The sequence below is a fragment of the Meriones unguiculatus genome, chromosome 12, assembly GCF_030254825.1.
Source record: "Meriones unguiculatus strain TT.TT164.6M chromosome 12, Bangor_MerUng_6.1, whole genome shotgun sequence".
NCBI classification, from domain to species: domain Eukaryota; kingdom Metazoa; phylum Chordata; class Mammalia; order Rodentia; family Muridae; genus Meriones; species Meriones unguiculatus.
This window is the reverse complement of record NC_083360.1, coordinates 85,000,894-85,027,091: the sequence shown is the minus strand read 5'-3', so window position 1 is coordinate 85,027,091 and position 26,198 is coordinate 85,000,894. Positions and strand designations below refer to the sequence as shown.

General features: G+C 52.3%; 1 protein-coding gene and 2 long non-coding RNA genes across 11 annotated transcripts in view; 1 reads left to right on the top strand and 2 right to left on the bottom strand.

The window, feature by feature from the left end:
• Nucleotides 1-996: 996 nt before the first annotated feature.
• LOC132646853 (uncharacterized) lies at nucleotides 997-8,500 on the bottom strand. The gene is made up of 2 exons (XR_009585187.1): nucleotides 8,310-8,500; nucleotides 997-1,741 (listed from the first exon to the last, which is right to left on the bottom strand). It is a non-coding gene; the product is annotated as an uncharacterized LOC132646853 (long non-coding RNA).
• Nucleotides 7,627-26,198, top strand: part of Acot11 (acyl-CoA thioesterase 11) — a 53,362-nt gene continuing 34,790 nt past the window's right edge. Inside the window, exon 1 of one of the 7 annotated variants that reach the window (XM_021635286.2) lies at nucleotides 7,627-7,913. Coding sequence is in view for 2 of the 7 variants with exons in the window: in XM_021635283.2 (XP_021490958.1) it covers nucleotides 12,752-12,784 (33 nt within the window). In the remaining 5 variants the exon portion in view is untranslated. Of the gene's footprint in view, nucleotides 8,024-12,503; nucleotides 12,524-12,619; nucleotides 12,785-24,038; nucleotides 24,176-26,198 lie in introns of those variants that run through there. The other 6 variants (XM_021635287.2, XM_060366075.1, XM_021635283.2 and 3 more) reach the window with 6 other exon arrangements.
• LOC132646852 (uncharacterized) lies at nucleotides 20,041-24,857 on the bottom strand. 3 transcript variants are annotated; one of them, XR_009585184.1, is made up of 3 exons: nucleotides 22,723-22,896; nucleotides 22,284-22,615; nucleotides 20,041-20,563 (listed from the first exon to the last, which is right to left on the bottom strand). It is a non-coding gene; the product is annotated as an uncharacterized LOC132646852 (long non-coding RNA). The 3 variants fall into 3 exon arrangements; XR_009585186.1 differs by lacking the exon at nucleotides 22,723-22,896 and adding an exon at nucleotides 24,678-24,857 and having other exon boundaries at nucleotides 20,041-22,615; XR_009585185.1 differs by having other exon boundaries at nucleotides 20,041-22,615.

Sequence of the window (26,198 nt, the reverse complement as noted above, 5' to 3'; positions counted from 1 at the left end):
GCATCTCACCCAGGAAGCCACCTGCCCTTTTAAATAATTAAAAAAAAGATTTATTTTTAAAATTTGATTAGTGTCTTAGGAGGCCAGAGCTGTTGAATCCTCACAGAACTGGAGTTACAGGTGGTTGTAAGGCACCTGATACTACTGCTGGGAATTGAACTCAGGACCTCCAGGAGAGCGGTATGTGTTCTTCACCACTAAGCCACCCTCTAGCTCCTAAAACAAACAAAAAAAAATACAAAAAGAAAAAATGATGTTTATCTACATGTTTGGATGTGGGTTTGTGAACCTGAGTGCAGTTCCTCCAGACACCAGAAGAGGGCATCAGATCACCCGGCTCTGGCGTTCACCGGCCGTTGTGAGCCTCCTGGTTGTGGGTGTTGGGAACTGAACTCAGGTCTCCGGAAAAGCAGTAACAGCTCTTGACCACAGAGACATCTCTCCAGCACCAACTCTTCTATTTTCAAAAGCTGATGAGATGGAGCCCGTGGTTAAAGGCTGACTACCTGACTGCAAGCCTCGGAAGCCATGTGGTGGAAGGGGACAACCGACTCCCGAGCTTGCTCCCGCTCGTCTCCCTGTGTCAGCCCCTCGGTTCCATCCCGCGCGCTCCCTTGCACCAGCTCCTCTCCTCCCCAGTGACCGCAAAGGGGAAGAAACAACTGGAAAACGGCTGTGTCTTGGGAGCAGAGTAAGCGGAGAAAGAGGCCAACTTTTCACCACAAATTTTAAGTATTTTCTTCATTTTCTCTCTATATATTTAGGTTTAAAAAAAAAAATCAATGAAAAATTCGTTGTTGTCTAACCTTGGAGTTGGAGAGATGGCTAGTAGTTGAGAGCGAATGCTGTTTGCAGAGGACCGAAGTTCTGTTCCCAGGAGCCGCGGCAGGAGGCCTGCAATCCCCATTCCAGGGGATTGGATGCCCTCTTCTGGATTCCATGAGCACCTGCACTCACACAAGCCTCTACCCCTCTTTCCCCGCCGTATACACATAATTTAAAAATACCAGTTTAATCGTGATCAGTTACGATTTAGAAAGAGGTTTTTAAAAAGCAACGAAGAAGCTGGGCAGTGTTGGGGCACACCTTCAATCCGGGAGGCAGAGGCAGGCGGATCTCTGTGAGTCCAAGGCCAGCCTGGTCTACAGAGTGAGTTCCAGCACAGCCAGGGCTACACACAGAGAAACGCTGTCTCGGAAAAAAACCAAAACCAACAGATAAATAAATAACAACAACAAAGAAACTGAAGATCAAAGAGACAAAGCGGCAATAGTCCAGGTTGCAGAGCCCCATTCGTGGCAGAGCTGGATTCGAACTCGGCTCGTTTGCTCACGGAAGTCACCCTGGTTGAGCACATATTTGGGGGCTGGCACGGAGTCGGATGCCAGGGCAGAGACGAGTCACGTCTTCCCCACGGTTCACAGTCCCAGGCTGTCGAGGGCACACAGGTCGACAAAGCCGTATAAGGTAGGGTAGGGGTTATTCGAGCACGGCGCTATGGAAAGCGTGCAGATGAGAGCTGTTTTTAACCACAGTCAGTTGAGAGTGCTGCCTCGTCGTTTTGACTTCCCCAGTCACAGAACTTCCCCTGACGGTGTGGAGGTAGCCGTGGCCTCTTGTGATACGGCCCCAGAGACCACATGTAGTATGGATGCGGTGGGGGCGTCTCCAGGTACCTGATTTTCAGCCCGTCTCAATGTGGTTATGCCATCTAGTGCAGGATTGGAGTAACGAGAGACCCCTGATGGATTCAAAAGGAGGGAGAAAAGAAGGCAAAGAGAACATAAGCAGATGAGACAGAAACACAACAGGAAGAAGGTTGATCCAACCTAAGTCTATCAGGAACCACACTGCATGAACATAGCCTAAAAATTCCAGCTAAAGGGCTGAGGTCGTCGGAGGAGATAAATACGTACTCAGGGCACTTGACAGGCAGCTCTGCCATTAAAAGCACTGGCTGCTCTGCCACAGGGCCTGGGTTGAATTCCCAGCACCCACATGGTGGCACACGATGACCCACAGTGGCCTGGGCCCCTCCCCCATTGATCGCTAGTTGAGAAAATGCCTCACAGCTGGAGCTCATGGAGGCGCTTCCTCAGCTGAGGCTCCTTCCTCTCTGATGACTCTGAATTGTGTCCAGTTGACGCACAAAACCAACCAGTGCAAGGGTCATCTCGTTAATTAGCTGTCACAAATCTACATGACTCTATACTTAGTTACAAAGAATCAAACTACACGAAGCAAAACTGAATGAAACTTCAATGAGAAATTAACAAATATACAATTATACTAGATTTCAATATCTTAGTTCTATCAATTGACTCTCCCTCCTTCCCTCCTTCTCTCTCTCTCTCCCTCTCTCCAGATAGGGTCTCACTATGTAGTTCTGGCTGTCCTGGAACTCACTACTGGGTCAGGCTGGCCTCAAATTCACAGAGATCTGACTGTGTCAGCCCCCAAAAGTGCTGAGGTTAGAGGTGTGCACCAGCACACTAATATACATAATAATTGTTATATAATTTATGATATATAGTATATGATATACAGTGTATAATTACATTGCATTCTCTACTTCTTTGAATTAGGTTTTTTAAGATTCTATATATGAGAGTCAGGGTGGCCTCAAACTCACAGAGCTTTATCTTCTGGCCTTTCTGGGCACTGCTTGTATGTGGTACATGGGCCTATAGGCAGGCAAAAATATCCATACACATAGAGCAGAAAAAGAAACAACAACAGAATGTACGCTCCAAATACATGGTACTTTTAAGTAGTAGACTCTAACCATAACAGTATAAACACACAGACCAAAACCCAGAAGGATTGTAAAAGGTCGCGGTGTGTTACAATCAATCAAAAGAAAGTAGATTTAGGAGCAAAGGACATCATCGTGTTAGTTACTCTTCCTTTTCTCTGTGACAAACTACAGAAAGAAATAGTTTTTCTTCGTGGTTGGTGGGTGGAGCCCACAGCCGAAGGGGGAACCGTTGCACTAGTTTGTTTTTTTTTTTTTTTTTTTTAAGATTTTATTTATTTATTTATTTTATATATGGGTTCTATCCACGCGTATACCTGCACGCCGGAAGAGGGCGTCAGATCCTAGCATAGATGGTTGTGAGCCACCACGTGCTTGCTGGGAGTCGAACTCAGGACCTCTGGAAGAGCAGCCAGTGCTCTTCACCTCTGAGGCATCTCTCCAGCCCCCGTTGTGCTCATTTTAAAACTATTTTATTTGGGGAATTTAAGCCTTTACCTCCCTTCTGCCAACCCTTTAACCCCCAGGTAGGACAGAGAAGGTTAGTGGGGAGAGGGAGCGCAGACCCCTTTACTTCTCCCGGCTGTTTAGGGTCGATGGGTTCTCTTCGGGGGCCATACCAATCTCTGTCAACAGCAAATGCAGCAAGCAAGCAGTCTCCTCCAAGCTGCTGCAGTGGAAGTTTCTTTCTGGGCTCTCTTTTTAGGTCCCTGAGTCCTAGATCACGCCCCTCTCCATGCTGCAGGAAGCAGGACAATACCTGATGGCAAAGACCACAGCCTGCAGGAGGCAATTATCAGGTAGGACAAAGTAAAGCCTAAACTAAAACCCCACACTTGGAATTAAAACAAAAACGTATTTACATAACATAACTGAGTTTTTGTGTTTTTTAAAATATTTTTAAATGATTATTATCATTTATTACAATTTATTCAATTTGTATCCCAGCTGTAGTCCCCTCCCTTGTCTCCCCCCATGCCCCTCCCCCAGTCCCATAACTGAGTTTTTAAGGAAACCAAAATGTCCATTACAGGGAACGCATGGTGACTGGTCACATTATGTCCACAATCAGGAAGTAGAGAGAGAGGAGCGCTGGTTCTCAGGTAATTTCTTCTTGTTATTCAGGGAGAGCCATTTCACTTCACTAAGCCTTACTGGAAATACCCTCTGTGGACACACCTAGTGGCATGATTCAAATCCCCTCAAGTTAACAACCAAGACTAACCCTCACATATATCAAGGCTAAAAGAAGGTAGTTATGTAATGATAACAGGATTATCTTAGGGTCTCCATTGCTGCAGAAAAACCAAGACCAAAAAGCAAGTTGGGGAGGAAAGGGTTTATTCAGCCTACACTTTCCCATAGCTGCCCATCACCAAAAGAAGTCAGGACAGGAACTCAAACCGGGCAAGAGCCTGGAGGCAGGAGCTGATGCAGAGGCCATGGAGGGGTGCTGCTTTCTGGCTTGCTCCCCATGGCTTGCTCAGCCTGCCTTCTTATAGAACCCTGGACCACCAGCCCAGGGATGGCCCCACCCACAACGGTCTGGGCCTTCCGTTATTGATCAGTAGTTGAGAAAATGCCTTACAGCTGGAGCTCATGGAGACATTTCCTCAGCTCAAGTTCTTTCCTCTCTGATGACTTTGAATTCTGCCAAGTTGATACACAAAACCAACCAGTGCAAGGGTCATCTCGTTAATTAGCTGTAACAAATCTACGTGACTCTATACTTAATCACAAAGAATCAAACTACACGAAGCAAAACTGAATGAAACTTCAATGAGAAATTAACGAATACACAATTATAGTAGATTTCAATATCTCAGTTCTAGCAATTGACTCTCTCTCTCCAGATAGGGTCTCACTATATAGTTCTGGCTGTCCTGGAACTCAATATTGGGTCAGGCTGGCCTCAAATCCACAGAGATTTGACTGTGTCAGCTTCAAAAGTGCTGAGATTAGAGGTGTGCACCAATGCACTAATATACATAATAATTGTTATATAATATATGATATACAGTGTATAATTACGTTGCATTCTCCACTTCTATGAATTAGGCTTTTAAAGATTCTGCATATGTATTTGTAGTGCTGTGCCTGGCTTATTTCGCTTAACATAATGTCCTCAAGGTTTATCTAATTATTGCAACTAACACATGTGATGGTTACTTTAAATTGTCAGTTTGACATAATTTAGAATCATTGGGAAGGGAGTCTCAAGGAGGGATTGTATAGATTAGGTTATTTTATAGGCATGTCTGTTGGAGAGTATCTTTTTAATACTTGATTAATTGATTGACTTATAGACAATGTCTTTCTACAAAGCCCTGGCTGTCCTGGTTGACATATGGGCATGTCTAAAGGAGAGTATATTATCTATCTATCTATCTACCTAGTCTCTCTACATAGCCTTGGTTGTCCTTGAGCTCACTGTGTAGACCAGGCTGGTCTTGAACTCATAGAGACCCACCTGCCTCTGCCTCTCAAGGGCTGGGATTAAAGGCTCCCCCACCACAAAGTGTTATGTTTGAGACAGGGCTTCTCTGCGTAGCCCTGGCTGTCCTGGAACTTCCTATGGAGAACATGCTGCCCTTGAACTCACAGAGATCCTCCTGCTGCTGTCTGCCCAGCACTGGGGCTGAAAGTGTGCACCACGACACCCTTTTAAATTAATTAACAAAATTATTAAATTCTGTTTATCTTATGAAGCCTGTGGGTGCGTGATGGGGAGTGTATGTTTGTGTGTGTGTGTGTGTGTGTGTGTGCGCGTGAAGGTCAGATGACAATTCTTGGGAGGTAGTTTTCTCCTTCCAACATGTGGGTTCCAGGGATCCAACTCAGGTTGGCAGGGTTGGTGACAAGTCTGCAGGACCATCTCACCACTCCCAAAGACATATCTTATTTGACAGTTGTGTGTCTGTGCGTGGGTACGTGCGCACAAGCGCAGGTCTCCTCAGTGGCCAGAGACATCAGATCCCCCTGGAGCTCAAGTTATGGGAGGTGAACCATTCAACATACTAGTGGGACTCGGTTCACTCTTTGGCCATGTGGGTCCTAGGAATTGAGCTGAGGTCATCAACCTTGGTGGCAGGAACCTTTATTCGATGAAATATCTTGTTGGCCCTACAAGACAGTTTTAGCTAAACTATAGATCAGTGGTTCCCAGCCTTCCTAATGCCGTGATCCTTAAATACATTCCTCATGTTGTGGGGACTCCCCAACCATAAAATTATTTTTGCTGCTGCTTCATAACTGTAATTTTGCTCCTGTTATGAATTGTAATGCAAGTATCTGATATGCAGGTTTGTTGTTTTTAAGCAAAATCCCCAAAGTTTGATTACAAATGAAGCCTCAGGAGCCAGGTAACACCCAGATGACCTTCCTACTTAGTGGAGGTCCCAGAAGGAAAAAAAGCCCCTTTTCCTTCATGCTGTCTTAAATACCCTTGAACTCAATGTCCCTCCTTCCTGACTTTTCTTATGTTCACTCCCTGTCAACTGTTGGCTTGCTCCCACTCTTGGCCCATGGTTGACTTCATTTAGCTCTTGCTTACAGAAAGCTCTTGGGTTAAAGGTGTGTGCTAGGGCTGAGACGCACCACAAGAAACAGGTTTTCCCAGTTCACGTGATCAAATATCCTGCAACACAGAATATATGATATTTGACCCATGTGAAAAGGTCAACTAGGTTGTGAGCCGCAGGTTGAGAACAGCTGCAAGGTCCATTAGCTTAGGCACAGTTGGCAAGGTTCCAAGCCAAGTCTAACCCTAACCCTGTCTGCATTTGGAAAGTATTCCCACATTTCATCTGCCGTCACTGACCCATAGGTATCTGTTGAGCCAAGGCTGGGCCTTAATGCTACCCACTGAGCCAGAGCTGGTCTGTGTCTGACTGCTGCCAAAACCCAAAACTTGTGGCTCTGGCTGTGAAAACCTCACTCTCAGTGTGCCCTGAGAGCGTGGTCATACGAGTGACCAGGGAAGACCTTTGCTGCCTCCAGAGGTCCCCCACCGGAGGGCTTCTGGGACCCAGTGTGGGTAGCCGCAGTAGGTGGCTTTCAGTTCACAAACAGCTATCCCTTTGTCCCCAGAGTGGCTGGGGCAGGACGAGTTCCCAAGGGCCTCTTTGGGTGTCTGTCTGGAGGGACAAGCCCCTCCAGGCCCCATCTTCTTATATGATAGACTGGACTGCCGAAGTCTTCCTCCCCTCCCCTCCGTTTCTCTTTCAGGGATCACCATTGCGTTTTATCTGGTCCCTTTTGGGTCTGACAGATGAGCCAGCATCCCAAACAGGAACACTGGTGGGTATCTTTTAGGTGGCCCTCCGGTCCTACAGGTGTGTCCATCCTGTGTAAATACCACACTGATGGGGGGATGGAGGGATGCGGGGGCGGAGGGGACGCATGGAAAGCTCTAGTCTATCTGGAAGCCACCCCCTTCTGTTAACAGTGGCTCTCGCTGAGTGAGGAGGCCCATGGGTGTGCTGCCTTTGCCTTTGTTATCAACCATCTCTTCTTCCCTATCTTCACCTCTCTCCCCACCCCCCACGCCCCGATAACCCTAAGAGTATCCTGGGAGTTCTGTTTAGCAGGACCGGAAAAGGCAAGAGTGTGGTTGAGCTAATACTCAGGCTAGTAGACAGGGCTTTAGAAGTAACTCTCGGGAGGCAGAGGCAGGTGGACCTCTGTGAGTTGGAGGATGACAGAGGTCTACAGAGCTGGTTCTAGGACAGCTAGGGCTACATGTCAAAAACCTGTCTCGGAAAAATAAAACAACAACAAAATAGAAGTAGCTGTCAGCGTTTGCTTCCAATGGCGACCAGGTACCCACTTTTCCACCTCTGCCCCGTGACCGGGGATTGACAGCTCTGGGTTTTTAGTGTGTACCGCTGGGAGCTTGTCCTTCAAGATCTCCCTTCGGGGTCCTGGATCTCTGGGATCTGCTGACCCCGCCGCCCCGGGTGGGGCGCCGGCCGCACCCGCTCCAGGCAGGGGAGGGAGGGCACAGATTGGCCCAGGAACTCGTCGGCCACTCCCGCCGTCCCGTCTGCAGCCAGAGCTTCCGCCCAGCTCCAGCCTCCGCAGCCGCTGCTCTGGCACCCTGGGCGTCCCGGGCTCGGCCCCCTGCCAGCCGTGGGGTCAGGATTGTCCAAGCGCTTGGGTAAGACTGCGGCGCTCGCGTGGACCTGCCGACGCGCGCCGCCCCTTCCCTTCTGGCGTCTGGCGTCTCAGCCCCGTGGGTCAACTTCCTGCACGGCTCTCCTAGGACAGGTCAGTCTCTGCCTGCCGGAGACTGGCCTCCACTCAGCCGAGGGCTGCTTAGGTGCGGGCCTCTGAGGATGGGGGGAGGGCCCCACGCCGGCCACCGGGGACCTGAAGGCTCTGACCCTCCAAGCGCACCTTGTGATGACTCACTCGGCATAGGGAGAGGGGAGAACAATTCCTGAGCAGAAGCGGAGGGAAGTTGGGCCTGGCCCAGACCCTCGCAGCTGGCCACGTGGGAGGTCCACGCTCCTCGGGAACTGGCGGAGACTCCAATGGGTGTGTCAGAACCTACCAGGCAGGATGGTGTGAAGGGCTGGCTGAACACTGCTCCTCCGGTGGGCTTCCCCCCTCTCTCCACCTCCGTTCCCAGTGCCTGTCCTCTCCCTGGGCCAATAAGTGGGCTTCCCCTTGCTCTCCTTTGTAGGCTTTCCCCCCAGAAAGGGTGGGGATTGCGGAGAGAGCCTGGCTCTGAATACTGTCACCTCTGTTTCCTGCTCTTTTCTTGGCCCCTCCCTACATGGATGCCCCACCCCCTTCTTTATCTCTGAGCTTCCTTTAATCTACCGGGCCACACTCCAGGGCCCCAGAGGCCGGGGACTGAGAGGATGACAGTGTTCCTGCACGCGTTCATTTCACCAGGTGTCCATTCAGGCGTGTGCTTCCGTTCACAGTGTGCCCTCCCCCGCTTTGCGTGTGGGATTCCTCCATTGCTCCGCCAACACCTACTGTGTTCAAGGCTCTCACTGTGAAGGGGCAGGGTGTTCCCTGAGTCTGTTCCCGTTTCTACTGCTGGCTTCCTGGAGGTCAGAAAGGGGACACCAAAAAAAACCAAACCAAACCAAAACACAAACCCAATTAAACTAAAGAGAAGAAGCACCAGGGAGGGGAACACAGTCTTCCTCCCATGCCCAATGTCCTGGGCTCGAGTTCCAGCACACAGAGAGATACAGGGCTATAAAGCGTGTGCTTACAGGTGCACGCTTCCGTGCATACCACTGAGGAGGGGCCAGCAGGGCTTCCTGGAGATGGTGGCATTTCTTTGCTGCTGCTGCAGTGGGGGCAGCCTGTCAAGTCTCTGGGCCTCATCGTATTCCCACTGGGATGTGCCGTTGATCTGTCTTGATGGTCCAGCAGAGTCGACACCTGTGGGGATTTTGATAGACAGGCAAGTTCTTGGGCTTAACTTCTTCTGGTCTACTGACGTGGTGTATGGAGGCTAGAAAGATGGCTCAGCAGTTAAGAGAACTGGCTGCTCTACCAGAGGACCGGGGTTTAATTTCCAGCGCCAACGGAGCTACTCACATCCATCTGTGACTCCAGCTCTAGGACACCCGAAGTCCTCTTGGAAGGGCGCTAGCAGTACAAGCGGGACACAGAAGTGGTGCACAGACATACATACTGGCAGGACACTATGTCTAAAATTAAAAAGAAAAACAAAAAATGTGGTTGGGACCCAGTACCCTGGATGTTGAGGGACCCTTTGGGTGGCCCTGAAGCAGGCTGAAGTTTGGGTCCTTCTAGGACCTAGGACAGACATCTGCATAGGGGGCTGTGGTCTGGGGGTTGGGGTAGGGGCTGGGATGAGGGAGATGTCCCTGCCCTTGGGACTCAGGTGAGCTGGAAGGGAGGTAGATGACTGAAGTAACATATCTGTAGGGCTAGAACTACTGAGGGCTCATAGGAACCAGTTCAGACAGGACGTAGCTCTGTGAGCTGCGGAGCTTCCGTGGAAAGATCTAGTTCTCTGCTGTGCTCTCTTGGGATTCAGCCTTGATGAAAGTCCTCTCTGAGGTCTAAGTGAGGCCTCTCCCACTGTGTGCCTTGTGGCAGGACCAAGTGAATGCAGCTCTGGGGTTAGGGTAAGGTTTGGTGGTTCCAGACAGTATATCTTTTCAAGCTTCATTTTCCATCTCTGGGCTTCAGCTCATCCATGTCTAAGGTGGAGGTTCTGGGTTGAGGCTGGTGGTCCCCATACCTCAGGAGTAACTTCTATTTTTTTGAGGTTCTCCTGATGTAACTGTCATCTCTGAGGCTCACTGCCTCCATCTGCTAACGTAGACCTAGTCCTGGAAGCTTCCAGCCTCTTTTAAATCTAACAATCTAGGCCTAGAATGTTTTCAGCCTCTGAGACTTACTGCTGAATAAGCTCACCCTGTCTAATTCTTTCTGAACTCTGGCTGGCTGGTGCAGCTCAGCTGTTCTGGCTCAAAACGCCTCTCTGAGCTGACTGATTCAAATGGGCTTCTCTCAGCTTCTGACTGAATTGCTCTGCTTGGCCTCAAACTAGCTCTGGCAATATTTTCTAATCTTCTGGCTCCTTCTCTGGCTTATTCTGTCTTCACCTGTGTCTAGCTTGTTCTCTCTTCAACCCGTCTCTGTAAAATTCTCCATGCTTCCTATGTCTTTCTGTGCTGTTCTCTTTAGGTTGCCTCTCTGGGATCTGGCATTCACTCTCTTTCCAGAGTCTTCAGAATTAAACTGTCTGCTGGCAAACAGCCCCTCTCAGAGCCTGTTCAAGGCAAATAGTTTGCTGCTATGGACAATCTGAATCAGTCTCATATCCCACACCTGGGATTTTAAAAAAAAAAATGTTTATATCCACAACATCTGTAGGCAGCAGGAAGAGAGAGACACTGGGCCCGCCCGGGCTTTTAAAACCTTAAAACCAACCCCTAGTGACACAGTTCCTCCAACAAGGCCACACCTCCTAATCCTTCTGAAATAGTGCCTCTCCTTGATGCCCAAGCATCCAAATATATGAGCCTACAGGGTCCTTCTTACTCCAGCCAGCATAGGCAGCAAGCACCCTTTGCATGCTGAGCCATCTCATGGCCTCACTTTATTTTTTTAGGCAGGGTCCCTCCCTCAGTGAGCCTGGAGCTCACCCATTCTGTGTGCTAGGCTGGTCAGCAAGCCCCAGGGATGTTGAATTTCTCTGCCTCCCTAGTGCTGGGATCACACCACTCACCCACCTTTCCACATGGGTGCTAAGAGCCAAACTCAAGCCTTCACGCTTGCAACAGCAGGTGCCTTATTAGCTGAGCCATCGCCCCAGCCTTTAGCCCCATTCAGAAAAGATTTACTATTTTTAATTAGGTGTAGGCATGCGAGTCTGCCTCCAGGCATGTATGGGCACAGGGATGCAGATGCCTGCGGAGTTCAGAGACACCGGGTTTCCTAGAGCTGGAGGTACAGATGCTTGTGAGCCACCTGATGTGGGTACTAGAACACAGTTTAACTCTTCTGGAAGAGGAGCAAGGCAGCAGGTGGTGGTCTGAAGGAGAAGGAGCCTGTAGACTCATACATTTGAATGCTTGGACATCAAATGGGACTTATCCACTGGTTGATTTCTCCAGTCCTCATCTTGTTCTGCCCCTCCCCCCTTTCAATGACAGTGTCTGACATCGTATTATAGATCAAGCTGGCCTGAAACTAACTCAACATGTAGCCTAGGCTGCCCTTGAACTCATGGCCATCCTCCTGCTTCAGCTTCCTGAGTATTGGGGTTACAGGCATGGTTCAGCACATTTGCTGCTCATCTTGGCGTCTTCAAGGTCTCACTTCAGTTTCCAGTTTGCGGAAGTACTGAAAGATGACAAGCACTCACCTGGAAGGGTGTGAATTCCTGGGAATTCCTGGATTCCTAGAACTTAGGCTTTGAGAGAGGAGAGGGCTTGCCCAGAGACCGGGGAGTGAACTCAGGGCCTTTGGCAGAGGACATGTAATGTACCGTGGTAGTAGAAGAGGGCAGAGGAAGCTTCTGCCAGTCTGTTCCCATCCACTTCATATTGACTGTGCGCCTGGGATGTAGCCCTTCCCAGCCCCAGGGATAGTCCTTGTGGGGTGTGGTCAGGACCAGCAGGAAGCCTGAATTACACGCAGCAGGAGTCTGGCGTTCTAGGGCTTGTCCTCGGCCTTGATCACCTGTTCCCCTTTGGCCTCCAAGCCTTTTTCGTGTCCTGTCTACTGTGAGTGTCAAGTCCTCCGCCGCTAACCTCTTGTAGAAATGACGGAGGAAAGGGAACATGGAGGACTTACACTTGCTGATAACCGTGGGTCACACTGCCTTGCATGCTGGGTGGACTTTGGCAGGTGCCTCATTTGGAAGCATTGCCTGCTTACAAGGAAGTGGCTGTTAGCGGCCGGCATACGGACCCAGTTCAGCAGTTGCCTGTTGTGGGCGGCCTGCACCCGGGAGCCAGTGGGCAGCACTCTGAAAGGTGAAATCCCGGCAGGTGGGTCGGGTGTCTCTCTAGGAGGCCTTGGCAACTCCCTGGCATCCTGCCACTCTCCAGCCTGCCCTCTTGCGGACGGATAGGATGGCTGGCAAGAGAGCTGGAACTCTGGGATCTCGGAGGCGATCTGTTAGCCAAGGGCAGCGGGTAGGGGGCTGGAATGGGGGCGGCGAGGGGGCGGGGCTGGAGTTTGGCTGGGTCGAGAGGCATAAAGAGAGTGTGGTAATGCCAGAAGGTGGGCATCAGGCCCCATGGGGCTGTGATCCAGCTGGTAGGTGTGGGCTTGGGGGCAGGGGCACAGAGGGTGGATTGAGGAGAGGCCAGGACATGGGGCGGAGCTATTAACAGCTGGCTTAGGAGGGCGGAGCTTGGGAGGAGGAGCCGGGAGGCGCAGGCTGCTTTTGGAGCTGTTGGCTGCCGCCGGGGGCTCAGGTGACCAGCTACCCTCTGAGAGCCTACAGACCCTCCAGGGCCTGGCAGTCCAGCCCGCCGAGCAGCAATGATCCAGAATGTTGGAAACCACTTGCGAAGGGTATGGACCATGGGGCAGGGTGGACTGGGAGCCGGATGGGTCTCCCGCTGTGGGGCCCAGAGGCAGATGCTTTCCTCAGGATCTGCATCTTCAGTCCTCGCTGTCTGTTTTGAGTCCTCTTTGGAAGGAGAAATCGCAGAACCCACGCACTTTTTAAGTTACAACTGGTAGTCTCCCCAAAGGGTCCCGGGGGCGGTAGGCTCCCTCAGGCTGGCAGTTGTGGCTGTGTGGAATGGAATCCTCTGTAGCAAGTTCTGGAATTCTGTTTGCTTGAGTGTGTGTGTTCTGTGCACAGTCCGGTGGCCCCGTGTGTGTGTGTGTGTGTGTGTGTGTGTGTGTGTGTGTGTGTGCACAATCCTGATGCCATGCCATGTGAGTTCCGGGCTCTGTGCCTCCTCGTTTCCCCAGCTTAGGAGTCCAAGGCTACTGACCTGGAAGAGTTTACAACGTGAGGCTGTGTGCGCTCAAGGCGAGAACAGGAGAGTAACAGGACCATGTGAGGGAAAGGCCATGTGGAGAATGTCCTATGGTGTGACCTTTGGGAGTATTTTTTTTTTTCCTGGAACCTCCTAACTGGGACTTTGGAGCTGAGATAGGTGCTGAGGTCCCAGAACTCCCAAGTGCTCAGCGGCTCATTGGGGGCCTTTGGCCTGGTGCCTGGAGAAGGGCTCAGAACAAACTGTACAGCCGGTGCTGGCTGAGGATGGCTGCCAATGGAGGACGTTTCAGAAAAGGCCCTTTAAGTAGGGCCCTGGGACAAATTCATGCTTTACCTGTCTCTTCAGCAGCTGCCGCTCAGCGCAGCAGCCTTGCCCAGCCCCGGCCCCGACTCCCTTCCATCTGCACTTGCGGTAAAGAAAGTTAACTGTGATACTTGCTCACCGGCTCAGACTTTCTTGCAGGTCGCCATCTCAGTGGCATTCTGGCCTAGGTTTCTCCTCAGGCCCCACCAGCCATCCCTCTGTGTTCACAGCGGCACCACACTGATTGGTTTCCTCTGCCTCAGTGGGCCACCTTGGCTCTCTCCAGCTACCGTGCCTTCTGGACCTTCTGCCAGGGACCTCGGCCTCCCTGCGCCTCCTTTAGCCTGCTGTCTCTCTGGCAGTTTCCTTCTCGGCCCTTGGGTTCGGCTGGGAGGCCGCCTCCTCTGGGAAGTGTCCTAGATTTCTCGTGGCACCGTGCACTCTTGGAGATCCCTGCTCTCATAGGGATGGGCGCTTGCTGTTGTAGCTCCGTGTCTCCTACCCAGGTGAGCTCTAGCCCAGTGCCTGGTGCACCTAGCCCTGGTCAGAGGCCAGGGGATACCTAGGCAATGAGTGTGGGCAGGCAGTTTCTCAGTCATGCCCAGGGTGAAATCTGAGCCACTGGGCCTCTCCCTTCTGTCCCCTGAGCCCAGGGTAGAGTGTCTTCATGCCCTGACTTTGCCAGGTGCTCGCTCAGTGCGTGCACATGTGAACTTGCTCAGTTCAGTGGCGCAGGTCCACCTTGCCATTCCCGAGATGGCCTAATCTTTACTGTCAGCTTGACTGGGTTCAGAGACTGTGTTTCCTCAAAGCGTGAGCCCTGCCTTCCTTAGGCTGCTTTGTCGGGTATTTGGTTGTGTCGATGTGAAAAAGTAACTAATACTCTCTGCACCCTGTTCTTCTCTCTCCACACTTATCGCATGTGAGACATAGCCCAGGTTCAGAGGGGTCAGTAGCCTGTCTAGTGATACAGAGGCCGGAAGTGGCAGAGCCGGGATTTGAACTCAGTGGCTCTGCTTGCCAAGCTTTCTGGACATGAGGCTTAGCCAGGTGAAGGCTGGCAAGCAATATTCCAACCCCGAGGCCTGAGTCAAACGCAGCTAGCATCTGGCCTCTGGTGATGGAGCTGGCTGTTAGGTGTGGAAACTGGGTCACAGGGTCAAAGGGACCCCACATTAGTTTAAAATGACGTTGGCCACCACCTTTGAACTTGTACCTGGTTGGCAGATCTTGAATGTCTGTGGCCTCTTCTTACTTTCCTTTGCTCTTACAGGGGGAAAAAAGGAGAGTTTGGGGACATTTTCTCTTCCTTGGTACTGAGCCACTTTTATTTTTATTTGAGACAGGGTTGCATGTAGCCTCTGCTGGCCTTAAATTTGATGAAGATGTTGCCAAAGATGACCTTGAATCTCTGATCCTCAGTTCTAGCTTCATCCAGGTCAGCTCCCAATGGGGCTTAGGAACTGTTTTCACTCCACAAATGGTGATGGGACAGCTGGAGGGGCTTCTCTAAGCTTCATCCTTTCAGCCTCATTAGAGGTCTAGCCTGGGGCATGTTGAGGTTTGGATTAGAATCTTGCCTCTCTCTCTCTCTCTCTCTCCCTGTGTCCTTTTCCTGCTGTTCTTCTCTTGTTGTTTTGTTTTGAGATAGTTCACTATGCAGCTCCTACTCCTGAGCCTCCTGCCTTAGATCCCTGAGTAATGGCGTTACAAGTGTGTGCCATGGAGTTAGGCTTGGGTTAGAATATCATTTCCAGGTCTGGGATGTTGGCTTGGTGGGTAAAGACACTTGATGAGGAAGTAAGAGGATACAGGTTCAAATCCCAAGCACCTATTGAAAAAGTACTGAAGGGTAGAGACAGATGGATCCTGGGAACTGGCTGATGTTCCAGCCTAGAGAAAATGGTCAGCTTCCAGTTCAGTGAGAGACCCTGCCCCCAAAATAATAAGGTGGAGAGGGCCTCATGCATGTGTATGGGCGCACACACGTGCCTGTGTGGCAGGGGCGTGGCAGGGGAGGGAGGCCTATAGACAGAAAATGACAATGCCCTTCATACAGCCGGAGCTCCAAGTGGCTGAGTGGATGGGTGGCCCCGTGGGCTTGAAGGGGTCGTGATAGTCCTGGAAGGCTCTGGGGAGGAGAACGGAGGCTCAACCATGAACGGCTAGTTCAGGAGCTGCGTGTGGACCCCAGGCTCAGCCACAGGCAGGCACCCACAGTGTTCTCACTCCATTTAGATGACCTGTCTTTAACCTTCAAAACCCAGCTCAGTCATCACTTCTCCTGTGACTCCCCCTCCTGCCCGGCCTCAGAGTGAACAATGCCCGTCCTCTTGTTCCCTCCTTTTACTGAGGGGTTATCATAGATGTGTGTGGCAGTTGCTGGATCGAATATGCCGTGACAGCATGGCTCCCCGCTGCTGAGCTAGCTGAGGAGCGACAGCAAAGGCAGGCAAACCATGACAATGGAAACCTACCGTGAGTGCCACAAGTAGCAGTAATAACGAGCGAGGGCCACCTGCCCTCATCACTCTGAAGCAGAGAATGCTCTTGTGCCCTATATTAAAAATGAAATGGGGCTGGGTGGTGGTAACGCATGCCTGTAATCCCAGCACTCGGGAGGCAGAGGCAGACAGATCTCTGTGTTCGAGGCCAGCCTAGACTACAGAGTGAGGTCCAGGACAGTCAGGGCTACAGAGAGAAACCCTGTCTTGAAAACCAAACCAAACCAAAAAGACGACACAGGGATGGAGAGGTGACGCAATGTCAAGTGACACTGAAGGGCTTTAAACTCAGGCTCCCTGGAGAACTGAGAGAATGGAGGTGCGCTCCGGGGTAGATGGCATCTGGAGGCTGAGGGGATGGGATGGGTCTCAGGGAGGCGCATCTGGGCAGAGGAAACTGCCAGAGGAGCCTTAGCCTGAGTGGCCTGAGCCTGGGAGGGGCAGCTGCCGGCTGGCTTAGGTTCGAGGCACTGTAGTTGAGTCATATTGTCTGTGAGTTTTCTCGAGGTTCTCTGCTCTCCTGGCTTAGTTTGTTTTTAATTAATTTCTTCCATGAAGCAGGGTCTTACCATGTAGTCCTGGCTGGCCTGGAACTCACAGAGGTCTGCCTGCCTCTGGCTCCCCAGTGTAGGGATTGAAGGCGCGTACCACCATCCCTGGTGGGTGCTCGGCTTAGCACCTGGCCTTCTTCGTTGATTGGAGAGCCTCCAATCAATGGTGCCAGCTACCTTCCTGCTTCTCACAACAGGGAGCTGGGTTGGAACCAGCCGGGAAGACCCTAGAGCGTGGGCTTGGGCTTGGGCAGTTGCTAGCCTGGGGGCCCTTCTTCAGCTTCGGTTTGGCTGTGGAAGCATCTGCAACCCCAGTGAGTGGCCTTGCTGTGATCCCTGTCCACTGGCTGTGTGGGCTGGGGGACCCAGGCTGTCGGAGCAGACTCCACAACGCGCACGTGGGGTCTGGGGCTACGGTACTCCCACCCACCTGTGCCTGCTACAGTAGTACAGCCATGTTGTCCTCCTAGAGCCTTGGGAGGGCTGCCCACGACTTTGCTCCTGAGTGGAAGGGTCCAGAGACCAGCCCCAGAGGCACCGACAAGCTTTGCCTGTGTAGGCCACACCCCATCCGTGAGCCTGATCCACCTCTGTGGGCCTCTGTTCGAACCCGTGTGAGACACTGGTGAGCCACAGAACTTGCATGTGAGACACTGGTGAGCCACAGAACTTGCATGTGAGACACTGGTGAGCCACAGAACTTGCGTGTCCCTGGCTGGGTAAATAATCACCCCTGTTCTTCATCTGTCTGTGGGTTTCCGCTGTGGTTCAGGGGCAGGGCTTTTTGGTGAGGTGAGATGGTAAAATGATGATTTCTGTTGAGGCCCTGCTAAATGTCAGGCTTATTTAAACCCGTAACTGCTTTGTGTAAGGCTGCTGGTGTCCAGTTGGCTCTACAGAGAAGGCCAAGGGCCCTCGCTTTGCATCACCTTGAACTAGTTAGAGAATTAAACAGTCTTGTCCAGGGGCAGTTAAGAGCACTCATTGCTCTTTCAGAGGACCCAGGTTCTATTCACGGCAGTCACACGGTGACTAACCACCACTTGTAACTTCAGTTCCAGGGGATCCAATGCCCTCTTCTGGCTCCACGGGCACCAGGCACAGCCTAGGTACCTAGATGTGCGTGTAGACAGGCACTCATGCACAGAAAAGAAAAACAAATAAATTAAAAATAAAAATCTTGCCTGACCCCAGCTCCACCTGGCCAGGGCCCTGGGTGCTGTGGTTTCTCGCCTTGAACTAGGCTGCCCTGGCTGAGGTCATGGCCTGACATCTTTGCTTTAGTGGCTCCAGGACAGATGGTGTGGTCAGCTGGGTCCTCTGTCAGGCCCCTGGCCACAGGCGTGGGCATGTGTGTGTGTCCCTGCTGTTACGGGATTGACCTCTCTGCAGGCAGAAGATGACATTAAAGTCATGGCAATGATATAGAGGACTAGAGTTCTTTGGGGACATAGGAATGAGCCAGATCAGACCTGTCCTTCAGTGCCCCTAGGCTGATGGGACAACTGAGGAGGGCATAAACTAAAAAGACAGCTCATCGTGGCTAGATCGTGGCAGAGGAAGGCTGAGGTGGCCCTCATGAGTCAGGAGACTTCTTGGAGTGGGTGACAGTTAGCTTAGCCCGTTAGTCTTTCTAGGGGAGCATGCAGGGATCTTCAGAAGCACTTGAATGGTGGGGGTAAGAGCCAGGAAAGAGCCCATGTCACAAGGAAACCTTGAGTGAAGACTGGCTTTCTGGCCCCCTTCGCCACATGATAGAGGTATTTTTCCAGGAGCCTCCTCCGTAGCCTTCGCCACCCTCTGGTTGATCAGTGTTGCCTGAGGTAGCCCAGTGGGCGGAGCCAGCTGTTGGAGTGAGGAAGGCAGGACCTTAGCTCCATATTTGGGCCTCAGGCAAGTCCTGCAGACAGCTTGGCTTCAACTCCTTTCCAGAGCTGAAGGGAAACCTGTCCCTTGAAGGGTTTGCTGAGGAACAAATGATGTTGAGCGTGCGGAACCCCCACAGAGTGCAGTAAGGGCCGCCGTGTGGAAGACCGGCCGAATGCTGGCCTCCTCTTGGCCTCACCCTCTGCCTCTCCCCTCGGTGTTAGGGACAACTTGGCCTGGAACTATGAGGCTGAGGCTGGCCTTGAACTCCTGATCTTCATGCCTCCACCTCCCAAGAACTGGGTTATAAGAGGGCGTTCACTGCTGTGCTCCTCAGGGTGTTCCTTGTGTGTACATTCACTTTACAGTTTAGAACAGGGCTGTGTGAACCTTTCCTTGGCCCTTCAGGGCCTAGGGGACCAGCCCCAAACGAGGAGCCCTGACTGGATCTTTGCTCCCCATGCTCGTCAGGGGCTGAGGGCCTATGCCCACGTCTGTCCACTCCTTGCTCTTTTCCTATGTGTGACTTGAGAACAGGCTGTGAACCACCCTGGGGTGTGGCCTGGCCTGGGTCAGAGGACTGAAGGGGAGCTGCCCGTGGGTCTCAGTGAGGCAGTCTGGGTTCTCAAAGCCACGTGGTCCTCGTTTCCTTCAGATCTTTTATAAGGCCTGAAGGGAGCAGGCCAGCACCTTGTCCTTCCCCGGAAGAGGGCCTGTGAGAGGATCGGGGTGTGTGTGTGTGTGTGTGTGTGTGTGTGTGGTATGTATGTCTGCGTGTCTGTGAGTGTGTGTCTGTGAGTGTGTGTCTGTGGGTGTGTATGGTGTGAGTATAGGTATGCGTGTGTGCATGTTTGTGTGCCTATATATGTGTGTGTCTGAGTGTTTAAGTGTGTGTGTGTATGCATAGATGAGAGATTCTGACTGGTTCTTTGTGTGCATGTGTTGCAGAGGCCAGAGGGCTACAGCAGTGTCCTGCTCTCTCACTCTTCTTATTTCCTTGAGGCAAACTGTCACCTTGAACCTGGAGTCAGGCTTGCAGCCAGAATGCTGAACCGACCTTCCAGTCGCTAACCCTTCCCGCCTGCCCCTTCGCTGGGGCCCACGTGGCCGTAGCTGGCTCTGTGTGAACACGGGCTTAAACTCAGGTTCTCATGTGTGTGTGTGGGAAGCCCCCCCCTCCACAGACACACAGACAAACACACACACACAGACAGACACACAGGGCAGCAAGAACTTTTACCCCACCCCTCTGGCTGCTTCTCTTCTCCGATCTCCCAGCCACAGGGAATGTGGGGTCCTGATGGTCCCCGAAACTGAGCAGCTTCGTGTCCTCTGACACTCTTTTTAAGAGCCAGCAAGCGGCCGGGCTGGTGAGATGGCTCAGTGGGAAAAGGCGCTTGTTGCCGAGATCTGTGACCTGAGTTCGATCCCTGAGAGCCACGTGCTGGGGGTCGGGGGACAAGGAAGAACTGAGAAGTGACTCTTACATGTTGTCTTCTGACCGTCACACATGCTTGCTGTGCACACCTCCCCCACCACTGCATACACATAAATAAAATATAATACATATATGTTTTTCAAACGTGAGCAAGTGGTGAGCCAAAGGTTTAATGACTGGGGTGAGGGGAGGGACCGTCTTGAAAGGGAGCCCATGTGGAGGGAAAGCCCGGGTTGCTTCCCAGCCTCTTTCAGCCTCTCCCAGGGCCCTGAGGCCCTCTGAGTCAGCTCAGTCCAGCCCTCCTCTTGCTTTGAAGATACAGGTAAAGGGCAGGCAGGCTGAGAAGGTGTGTCTCACTCCAGGATGGATTTTGAGCCTGCTGCTTTGGCCCTTTGGATGGGGCGTGGTGATAGTGGTGATAGTTTGGATGTCTTTATCTGGAAAGATTTCCAAGGGGACCCACTGGTCATACCAGCTCTGGCTGGGAGCCAAAAAGCAACTTCGGGAGGATCTTTGCAGTTCCATGTGCTGGTGACCTGCTTCCGAGTAGTTCCTGGGCTGGGTGGGTGACTGTCCCTTTGCCCTTTACCGTCTAGGCATGGTGTGTGCGGGTTCTCTCTCTCCTGCCCATGCTTCCTTTCCATCAGATGCTCGGTTTGGCTCGTTGTTACCTCTTACTGAGTAGAGCAGAGGATGAAGAGGTTGCCCAAGGGCTCAGCATGCAGTAGACCCACGCCAAAGTGCGGATTTCTAAAATGACCTTTGAGCTTGTGCCCAAGGGCTTCTTAGATGATAGGTACCTCTCCTGTGGGCAGCTCTTTGGCTCTGGGGGACCCCTCCAACTGCTGTACCCTCTAGCAGGTGAATAAGCTCCAGCATTTCTCAGCCTCCACGCAAGCAAAGCTGTTCAGGTCCCTACCAAGCTCCCCCATCCCCCCTTTCCCCACTGCCTCTCATCTGTTTTCTAAGTCACTCTGACTGGACTCCTTCCCCTCCTCTCTGTCCCCATCTGCCTTCATTGCCATTCAGCATGTCAGGGAGCTTGTCTGGGTCCGCCCTGCACTAGGCTGAAGTGGGTCTTCTTCAGGATTCTCTTTCATACCTCCCTCTCCTGTGTGTGTCCCTGCCTACATCCTCTCCCAGGAATGTGTCTGCTGTAGTTTCCAGGGCTGCAAAGCAAACCGCCCTGATTCTCCGAGGCTTAGCAAACCCGCTGGCTTGTGATACATTGTGATTTGTGGGTTGGAAGCTCTGGCAAGGCTGGGCAGAGCTCCTCAGGTCGGTTCATGTGCTCCGTGGGGCCCAGATGGAGGTTACTGGGTGGCGTTTCACTTGTGGGTGAGCTCACTGGGAGTCAGATATGGCATCGTGGTGGGCATGGCTGCAAGGTTGGGCTTAGCTGGGAATGCCACTCAGAGCACCCACATGTGGAGTCTTTATTGTGACAGTCTCAGGAGAGTCAGATTTCTTACCTGGTAGCCAGGTCCCCCAGAAGGACAGTTCCAGGAGGCCTACAAGGTGCTGCAAGCTTCCTGTGGTCTGATCTCGGAGGCACTGGATGAAATGTCACTAAAGGTGACTCAGGCCCAGGGGAGAGGCTTAGACTCCACTTTCTCTTAAAGGTGGAGCCATAAGGCCCTGGTACCCTTTAACCTACTACAGGTGTAGACTCCAGTGACCTTCAGATGCCCCTATGTGCTGGTGGGTGTTTTTTGCTTGGTTTGTAGGTCTATAGCCCCTTTTCAATAGTTCAACAGAGAGCTGCAAATCAGAGCTTTGATACATCCCCTGAATGTTTAATAATGACTGGAAAATTCTTGATCCTTACTTTTTTTTTTTTTTTCTGGCCTCCCCCAACTCAGTGCTAGTTCCTCTCCTGGCTTCAAGCTCCACCGTCCTTATCTCTCACTGTGAGCAAGGACGCTCTCAGCCAGCAGTACTGCTGAATGCCGAAATCTGCCCTAGGCCAACAATTTGGATAGGCAGGCCCTGTCCAGGTGTGGTCCCAGGAGCTAGCAGCACAACACGACCGAGGACTCTCCCTGTCTCTCCTCATCCTGCAGGACACACACACACACACACACACACTTGCACGCCCCCAGTGGGAAGAGCGCTGAAAGGCAGGTCCCATCTCCCTCCATCTACAGACTCCGGTCAAATCTGCACTCTGGGGATGGATGGGCCCAGCCTTGGGTCATGTGGACTGGGCTATCCTCCTGACTCCTCACCCATCACCCTCGGATGACCACTGCTATACTCTTGGGGCTTTCCATCTTCTCCTGTCTAGGCCCCTCCCCCCGCCATGCCTTTCGTAATTGCTCCTTCAAGTTCACTCATACGTTCAGCCAGATGTCAGCAGGAACCCTCCCCCAATTCTGCCTCAAATTGGAAAATTACCTTCTCTCTCCATCACACTCCCTGTCTTGTCTCTTCTTTCTTTTTCTTTTCTTCTTGAGGTGGGATCTTGTATAGACTAGGTTGGCCTTAGACTGGCTTTGTAGCTGGGACTGACCTTGAACTTCTGATTCTCCTCCCTTCATCTTCCAACTGTTTTATGCAGTGCTGGGGACCAAACCACCAGAGCTTTGCGGATATTAGGCAAGCGCTGGACCCGCTGAGCCACACCCCTAGCTGCTCTGTGCTTTCTTTCTTTCTTTAAATGGTCTGGTCCCCTTTTTGCTTGTCATGGGAAAAGAAACTGTTTCCTTCGGTGCTCTGTTCCCAGCTTCCTGCAAAAGAAAAAAACCGAACCGAATGGGGGTTTTAACAGAGCCAAACACTGATCTGTAGAGTTGGTTTCTTTCTAACTGTCCACTTGGCGTGCTCTTAACCTTACCTGGACCCTTCCAGCTCTCAGACCCGGGGCTGGAGACCCCAGCCTGGGCCACGCAGAGCCGCTGCCCTCCCCGTTCTCCCCCCAGCCTGGCTGTCTGTCTTGTTTGGGGGCCAGTCCCATTCCTTCTGGTTTCCTGCTCACAGGGCTGGGCCTCAAACAAAACCCCAGCCTGGGGCTGCCTCCTCCGCACTGAGTCAGTTCTTCCTCGCCTGTGCTCTCCCACCCTGCTGGCGCGGGAAGCCTCAGCCGCCACAGAGTACGCTTTGGTTGCGGCAGGACTTGCCGCAGTTGAGTTTGTGGACAGATGAAATCATGAGGCTGTTTTCACACAAGCAGCCGTTGAGCTAGAACCAGCCCTGCACGTAACCAGCCCCCAAACAAGGAGGTAGTGACAGATTCGGGTTCCTCTTTGTCCATCCTGCCTTTCAGGCAACTGCTGATGGCCAGGCTGGCCTTCATTCCAGTCATTCGATACAGTACTGCGTAGAACAGGAGCACGGGGCTCCGAGGGAAACCCCTCCGGGCTCGTCTCACTGGGCACCGGTGATGTTTCCACTCCGTACAAATGCAAAATATTGAAGACAGTTTATTCATGGCCCAGGGGCTCCCCCCAGTGCCCGGCCTACCTTGTTCCCACCGACCCCCAGCTGCTTTCAAGTAATCGCAGACTCTGATTCCAAGAGGCTGTTTCCTTCCTGGGGGTCTGGGAATGAAGCCCCAATGGAGACAGGCTCTTGTGTTCAATTGGTAGTACTGGGCATGTGTGAGGGGGGAGGGAGTGAATGTTACTGTCACAGGCCTTCCAAGTGTGTTCTGCAGAGGCCGCTTGGCCATTCTCAGCGGATGGCTCTTACCCCTGGGACCTGTGGGCTGATGCTGTCTTTCTGCGGTTGCCTTGCCTTTTTACCAACACAAAGAGGGGCAGTTTGGGGGTACTTCCTGTGGGTCAGGTCCTGGTCTGAGCACTCTGACTCCTTTCTGTGATACAGAGTTCCCATTTTATAGAAGTAAACAGTGAGGTTCAGCGTGGCCCAAGTTACAGCTCATGGCTCCCCAGCAAACCGGAGGCAGGGCCGAAATCAGAGTACCAAGAGCCTGCTGGGCTTGGCCATAGACCTCTTACCAATCACCCCCAAACTTGTATTTGTCTTTCTTTCCCCACTGCTTGGTTTTTCTCCAGCAAGCTTTTCTCATGGCACAGGTCCCTTTCACGCAGTGTTTGGGTGCTGTGAGGCCAGGGCAGGTCAAGGCTGTTTTATAGTTTGTCAGCTCGCCTGGGCTAGAGGAGGCTGGGAGAAACACCTGGAATTAGGGGAAAGCACAGGGAGAGCTGTCTGTGCTGGGTCTGCTCCCGCCTCTGCCAGAGCTTGCCCAGCCCTGTTCAGTGTCTCCTACCGGCAGAGAGGCCTCTTCTGAGGCCTGCCCACTCCCTGTGACAGGATGCATTCAGCTGGTAAGGCATGACCCCTGCTTCCACCGCTCTGCTGTTGCTTCTTTGGAATGGCTTTTTAAACACAGGACAACTAAGTTAGGTTGAGCTGGAGGACACAGGCTGGGTGGGGTCAGGGTGGGAAAAGGGGCCCCACTTGCTGGGGGAAAGCACCATCCCTTAGCGGAGGGGGGGGGCTCTAGGGCCCAGAGAGCAGCTGAAGGGGCCCAGCCAGGCTGCCAGCTTCCTGGGGCAGGAAGTCTAAGCTGCCCAGAATCTCCAAAGCTGTGAGCAGCTCAGGCCCAGGAATGTGTGTGTGGAGTGGGGATCAGGAGGGGCCCCTTTCCTGTTCTCTTCCCCCCCCCTCTCTTTCTCTCACTCTCTTTCTGTACATGTGCTCTTCTCCTTGTTTTCTTACATCCAGCCTGTTTCTTTCTCCCCCTGACATCTCTTTTCTGTTCTCTTTCCCTCCTGTCTCTTTTCTCTCTCCGATTGTTTTATTTCTTTCTCCTTTTCTACCCCTTACCTTTCATTCTCGTCTGCTCTCCAGAAGGAACTGTGACTGACATCTGTGGCTGCTGTGCCCAGCTCCAGGGTAAATGAGGTGGCTTGCAGGATGGCAGGGCCTGCCCCCCCCATGCCTTCTTCCTGTTGCCATGGTAACCCAGAGGCAGGGGCAAGCTGCATTCTGTGGTCGGGAGGGTGTGAAGAGTTCTCATGGGGAGAAGCCAGGTCTCTCCTACCTGCACAGCCCCCTGAATGGCCCACCTCAGTGCCAGGTCTCCGAATGGAGGAGTTAATGGATGCCAGCGGGGTTTTGGGCTGGGTGTGGTCAGAGTGTCTCTTGGGGAACACAGGGAGCTAAGTTTACATTTGGGGTCCGACTGCTTGTGCTCAAAATGTTCTTTCTAGGTTTTCTGGTGATGGTGGTGGGGCGCAGTGTCAAACAGCCTGAGGCAGGAGGCCCACAGGGAGGCATGGAGGAAGTGGGAGGGAGGTAGAAGGACTGGATAGCGCAGGAGTTTACAGAAGGAAGCGAGCCCTCTGTTCCTGGGGCTAGACAGCTGCTGGAGGGGGTGTGGTGGGTTGCAGCGTCGTACCTGAGCAGGGTCTGTCTAGCTGGTATGAGGGGCCCTCCCATCCCCCAGAGCTGTAGGTGGACAAAGCGTCGTTTCCGGCATTTCCCTCCTTGGTGGTGGGCCAAGGACAGTGTTTCAGAAAGGTTTGATGCAGGCCCTCAGACCATCACTATCCATGTAGAAGGACATGAAGGGACGTGAGGAGGCCTCTCAGGAAACCCAGATGTAGGTGTGGGTGCTGGCCTGGCCTGCCCGTGGTGGTATCAAATGCCCAGAGGCAGAAGTGGCTTTGCTGGCTGCTGGGCAGGAGGTAGGGCGCTCGGGCTGGACCAGACTCAAATGCCATCTGCAGAGTCCAGATCTCTGTTCTTTACATTCCTATTCCCCAGCATGAGAGATGGGCTGCCGGGCTCTCGGATGTCCAGTTAGCTACTCCTTGCTCTTCAGCCTCTCCCACTGAGTGCCTCCCACCTATGGCACTTCGCCGAGAGCCAGGTGCCCGAGGTTTCAGAGATCTGTGTTTAATCTTCACAATACCTTGGATGGAGATGGGGGCAGGTATGTCTGTTCTCCTGAAGGCGCTGCGTACCAACCAACCAAAAACATAAACAAGACAAGACAAAAAAACGAAACCTGAGTGTTGATGTAATGTGTCGCCGGAGGCGTCAGGTAGGTGGGCTCCAGTGCTGCGGCCTTCAGATGGTCAAGCTGGGTTAGTGACACACCCCAAGAGGCTTCCTGGTAGTTAAGATGATGTTGGGTCAAGTGTCGAGATGATTGTGAGTAGCTTTGGGACAGGCTACTGACACACCTATAATCCCAGCACCGAGACTGGAGCAGAGTCATGAGTGCGAGGCCAGCCTGAGCTACAAAGAGAGACCCTGTGCCCACACCTCTCTCCCTGGCCTCTGAAAAGGAACCAAAATAGGATTGTCCATCACTCCACAGTTACAGTGTTCATCAGCCAA